Source organism: Notothenia rossii (genome assembly GCF_949606895.1).
Source record: "Notothenia rossii genome assembly, chromosome: 6".
Taxonomy (NCBI): domain Eukaryota; kingdom Metazoa; phylum Chordata; class Actinopteri; order Perciformes; family Nototheniidae; genus Notothenia; species Notothenia rossii.
In genome coordinates, this window is record NC_136909.1 from 26,337,180 (window position 1) to 26,343,179 (window position 6,000).

General features: G+C 38.0%; 1 protein-coding gene across 2 annotated transcripts in view; it reads left to right on the plus strand.

Annotated features, from left to right (window-relative positions):
* The window catches only part of tmem8b (transmembrane protein 8B), a 43,898-nt gene extending 38,293 nt beyond the window's left edge, over positions 1 to 5,605 (plus strand). For both annotated transcript variants that reach the window (XM_079686253.1, XM_079686252.1), the window contains exons 12-13: positions 1,307 to 1,423; positions 4,532 to 5,605. In XM_079686253.1, coding sequence (XP_079542379.1) covers positions 1,307 to 1,423; positions 4,532 to 4,867 — 453 coding nt within the window. In that variant the 3' untranslated portion in view covers positions 4,868 to 5,605. The remainder of the gene's footprint in view (positions 1 to 1,306; positions 1,424 to 4,531) is intronic.
* The last annotated feature ends 395 nt before the right edge of the window (positions 5,606 to 6,000 follow it).

Consider the following 6,000-nt stretch of genomic DNA (forward strand, 5'->3'; position numbering starts at 1 on the left):
TTAACTTTACTTTTACACATTTGTGAAAAGCCTGGTCTTGTAGAAGCTGTTAACATTACAGGATATGATTGGGATGTTTTCTTTATCAATGGATACCAAATATATTGTGTTATTATTGTGTTAATTTATTTCAGCTGCAGATAAATCAACTGCATGCCACACTGTGAGATTGAGTCATAAGAATACGCTTTATCAAACTCTGACAACACAAACAGCACCTAAATGTTTTAACTTTAATTAATAGGATCAAATTATTGGTGTTGGTTATTTCAGGGAGGGATTACGTACTGTGCGATCCTCAGACTCTGGCATAATTTCAATTGCTCTTTCCTGTCTCCGCACTTTTTAGGGATCGTGCATCAGTGTTGCTGCCCAAACCTTCTAGGACTCCTTCCCTGCTGAAATCCATAACGCCCCTTCTCTAGACATCTTCAAATATACCCTGAAAACTCATCCGTCTAAAATAACCTTCCAACCTTAGTTACTCATCCCCCTGCACTCACAGACAACGCCACACTACGCCTCATCTGCCTTATGTCTCCTTGTCTGTTTTCTTCTATTTGAGACATTTACATTTTGGATTGTTTATTTCAAGTCTTTTAATTTCTCTAATGTCATTTTATGCTGCTGCAACGCAAACATTTCCCAAATTGGGATCAATAAAGTACTTGTTATATTGTATATCTTATCTTCTCTATAGTCCCAATGTACCTAGAGTGTGTTTTGTGTTTCCTTCTGTAAAGCGTCCTTGGGTATATGAAAGGCGCTAAATAAATCTATGTAATTTATTATTTATTTATTAGTTGATAATAGAGAAACAATTGAATATGTCAAGCTATTTGAATTCTCCTTTACTGTAGTTTTCCATTTCTTACTAATTGACTTAAACACACAAGGCATTTTCCCTGCCCGTTTGTGCTACATTCCAGCTTTTCTGTAGCAACACAGTTACAGGTACAATGGACCTCCATGAATGTAGCAGCTGTGTTAAAAAAGTGGAACTCGAATCCGAAAAACAGGACACAGGTGCAGAAAGAAAGAAGGAAGATGTAGTTCCACATTTAGTAACTGAAAATCGTGTCCAGGTGTTTTAGTAACCGTCAATCATTTCTAAAAGACTTTGAAGGTTTTGTCGCCATTATTATACAATGTCAGGAGGAAATCACATTTGTGACAGTTTTACTCTCGCCAAAACCACTGATGTGTTGTGTCCTGAACACACAACTATCCTGTTATTTACTGAGGCAGTAACAGTGTCAGTGGGGTTTATGGAGAGCTGTTATTGATCCATGTGTTTTTTGTCAAGGTGCTGTATCTGCTGGGGGCGATGTCTCTGTCTATGGCTCTGCAGCTAGACCGTCACGGTCTGTGGAACCTGCTGGGACCCAGCCTGTTTGCCCTGGGCATCATGGCCGTGGCATGGGTAAGGACTACTCTTGTATTTACTGCATAGTAGAAGACTAGACAAGAAGACCAGAGCTTAAAGCTGATATATTCCATATTGAGTTAATCTGCATTTAAAAACGGTATAATTGCAAAAATGAACCATTCCAAGTTTAACCAGTTCATTGGAATATACCAATAATAAAGGCATTTACTAAAGGTGTTAATATTTGTAACACACGGTATGATCTTGTATGACAAAATTATAAATATAGGCTTCTTAATCTTCTCGAGATGAAGACAGACTTTCCTCTTAGAAAATGTTACTACTTACAGCGTGTGGTCTACAAGAGATGAAAGATGATTAATTTGAATACATGAATTGTGTTTGACATTCGTAGACAAGCTTGTTGAAACATGCAGATGAAATGTGTCAGCGCTGTTCATCTATTGTTCCTCATGCTAGTACGTGTAAAAGGATTTGATACATCATTTAAGATTAGTGCTGGAACATGTGCATGGCTAAAAACTGTGTGTTCCTGACCAGTGAAGCTATTTTACATTAGTATGGAAGGGGCTTTAAAAGTTTTGCAGCCTGTGGGTATTAGTCATGGGTTGTATTTTCATTATAAGTCAGCTTGTACTTCCACTGACTCTTCTCCGAGACATAATGTGCTCCCTGAACTGAAGAGATAACAAATAATAGTCTTTCAGGCAAGGTTCTTGGAAAAAAGCCTTTAACACCAAACCATCTAACATGAGTTTGAAAACAAGGTTTGTGGCTTCCTTGGAGAAAGCTTTGCTCTGAATAAAGTGTGGGAGTTGTAGTACTGTGAATGATCTTTCTATGAGCTGCAGGATCCTACAAAAACTGTGGGAGATAAAGTAATATTACAATTCCTACGTGTAAATCATCCAGTTTAAGGACACAATCTATTTGACCATAGAGATGATTTAGATTTAGATTAACAGCAGTGCTTCAGGAGTCATGCAGGGCACTAGTTTATCATTCAAATGTGAGTGCATTTGGAGTTTACATAAAGCCATTGGCTTCAACTATTTTTGCTCTTTTTCCTTATAAGCTCTAGCATATTTGTAGAGAGCTTGTTGATATATGTTATTAGATAAATGTAAAACATCATGTTCTGGTTTACTGTTACTTTCCTTATCAAATGAAGGACTAAATTCAAAAACAATACTTTTATGAAAAAAAAGCAGTAAAATAAAGTCTCAAACACAGAGTATTTATCTTAATACGACGATGCCTCCTAATCACAGTATTTAAATAAGCACAGCAACTTAAAACATTAAATGCAAGTTATGCTACTGTTTTCATTTTTAAAGTAACACTTGCTCCAGCTTTGATTACCCACCACTTCATAATTTATCAACAGTTCAATAGTCTGCATTTCAGCACCGCCTCCTCAATCCCTCAGTTTGAGTGCTGCACATTTTCTACAAGAGCCCTTTCATTTCAACTTGTCATGTTTTTGCAAAGCCTGGCATTCCGAATGTTCCCAGACACAACCGAATTAGATCAGTCAAGTGAAGGGCACCAAGCGTCTGCTGCTCAGCTCTGCAGACGCTTCCTGAGCAGTAAGAAGGAGGGGAGAAGTTCAAATCTGCCAATGCCAAAAATCCCTAACTCAAACTAAACGAGGTCCCTGACTTTTATACATGACAAGACCATCTTGGTCTAATTTTTTTGTTTTAACCAAAAAATGATGCAGTTTCTAAGGGACCGAGTTCCTTGAATTTGCTTAACATAGATTATTAGCAATGAAATAAAATGCATACATAATAATCAAGTCATTATATAGTCAATTAGAGCCATTTTACTGCCAGAATACATGTCATAATTACATACATACATGTCATGTCATAATCTTTCATGAACAACTTACTTGGCAATGTCCGGATTCTTACTGCTAAAACAATCTAATGCAAGCAATCAGTGTTTATGAACCGATGAAAATAGAGTCTGAAATCAATAATGAAGCCGTCTATTTCTACGTCTACATATAGATGTATATCTACGTCTATTTCTAAATATATTTATAAATAAAAAATATTGCAAAAGCTGTGACGTCCCAATTGCTGATGACCAATTTAAAGCCTCTATCAGCTGATTATGATCCTTGTGATGTACTAGGCTGCAGCAGTAGTCATGAATGCTTATTTCAGGCAATAAAGCAGAGATTTATGAAAAATCCGACCCTCTGTTCCTCCATTCAAAGTAAACTGCCTGGTGCTCCATCACTCACATCCCATTGGTCTCCATTTGTTAATGTCTGTGCATGTGTGATCTCCCACTTCAATAACCTGTTTTGACATGAAATGTGTTCATTAAATCAAGGAAGGAGGAAGATTAAACATGGTGACCAGTGAGCAATAAACTTTATGGGTGCCTTAGTTTCCGAATCATTTTATGGAAATAAATGTATAGCAGATGTTGTTTCTTACAAATTGTCTTTAGACTTTAGAATTGGAGATTTTTTTACAATGTCTTAATCTGAATTTTTGCTTTTTGTGCACATCGACCAAATCTCAACAACATAATGTTGACTGGCACTTTAAATGTCCAGTTTTATACATTACTTTAAACGCGACCCTCTTTCGTGGTGGACACGTTTGTTATATCTCATTTACCTGTGTAACGTAAAGCCCAGAGGAGAATAACCCCATTTTCAATCAGTAATGAACTGGCTCTCTGATCATAAATACAAAAACACATTTTCTTTCTGGTTCTATGCGGTTGTTACAGGTAGTTAAAGAATTGGGAAAATATGTTCATGGGTAAACAAATAGATCTCAGTATTTGAAGTTTTTTGGCATTGTGCAGTTATTTCCTGGAAATTACTCTTCTTGCTAAAATGGGATGACAGGTGTGCTTTGAAATGAACAAATGGAAAGAAAAAATAATGAAAAGCCCCAATGTTGTTCAACAGAGTTTCATGATGTTACTGACATTGGAACTAAAGTCAATTAAAGAAAAGAAAACCTAAATTCAACCAACTCCACTTCTACTTCTCTATTATTATGCTCTTTGTCAGTGTAATTTCATAGCTCAAATAGATTACCATTTGCAACTTCAGATTTGATGAATAACAGGTCCTAAAACATTGTTTTATGTGTGTTGACCTGTCAGACGGTGCGCACCATCCGTCGGCGGCGTTGCTACCCGCCCACCTGGAAACGCTGGGTGTTCTTCCTGTTACCGGGCACCATGATCGCCACCTCCGCCGTGGCCCTCTACGCCTTTGTGGAGACAGAGGAGAACTACTTCTACATCCACAGCATCTGGCACATGCTGATCGCAGGGAGCGTGGGCTTCCTCCTTCCGCCTCGCGCCAAGCCTGACGCCAAGGTGACCCCGCTGAAGCGTAGGCGAGGCTGCGGCTATCAGCTGTGCGTTAATGAGCACGAGGAGCTGGGTCTGGTGGACCCCGCCATCATCTCCATCAACAGCATCTGCACCAGCTGATAAACTCCCCACTCCCAGCCTTTTACCTTAGAGACACTTCATTGCCTTCTTTTACTTGGGAAATTCACAGACGGAAATTAAGCCACAGAACTTGAAAAAGCAATGTAAATATTGTAATGCAGATGTGACACATTGGATTTCTTTTTTTGGTTGTAATTGTTATGGTTATTACTATCAATACAACTGTAATTATTATTATCTATAGTTAGAGTTGTTCTGATGAATTGTGGGTGTACAGTGACACACTGTTGTTTGTGAATAAGTCAAAGCTGAAACACTGCTGCTATCTGACGGTGACTGTAAAACTGCTTCTGTTGGTTATTTATTGGTGGTCTTGTAAACAGGCCAGTTATTGTACTGTTGGGGGCACAGATCAGGGGAGAAGTGGGGGGTCATTTATCAAGGGCACGGCTTTTCTGGAATTCTTTTGAAATATATATTTTGCACTGAGACACAAAAATGTTATTCTGTACATTTTTATAACAATATAAACTACAATGGGCATCACAAATGTAAAACCTAGTTGTCATGTGGAATGTTAGACTGTCTTTGCAATTGCAATGTATCGCTTTTACACAAATGTGCAGATGTGGAACAGTTTCAAAGTTCAGTTGTCTGTTGAAAGAAAAGAGGAGAGGATTATTTCAAAGACCTCAAACCAAGACCTCACTTCCCTGTTATTTTCTGACAGGACCTGTGTGACACCACATTCATAAACAATAAATGTTTCCTTTCTTGCCTCAGTATCACTTCTGCTTTCGGAGCTTTTACAATTTAGTGCAACTGTTGAATGTTCCACAAAGACATCATATTGCAATCCCTGCCCTAATGGAAACCAGTTGTACTCAGACAGTGAGATGAGACGCTGTCAACAACATCCTCCCAGGAATAGAGTGAGAGATGAATAATTCTCTAACAAAGCAGCAGTATGAAGGCAGCTTCAGAGCATACTGTTGATATGAAACCGCTGTCTTATATAAGGAATATGGCTCTTCGTGTATGCCTGTTTAGATGTGACCCATCGGCAGATCCACAGGATTTTTCATCCATGTATGTATTCTTTTTCTATCAAGTTATATCAGAAAGATTTAACAAATTCATTATTTTTAATAAGCTAAGATTGGAGGTTGTAC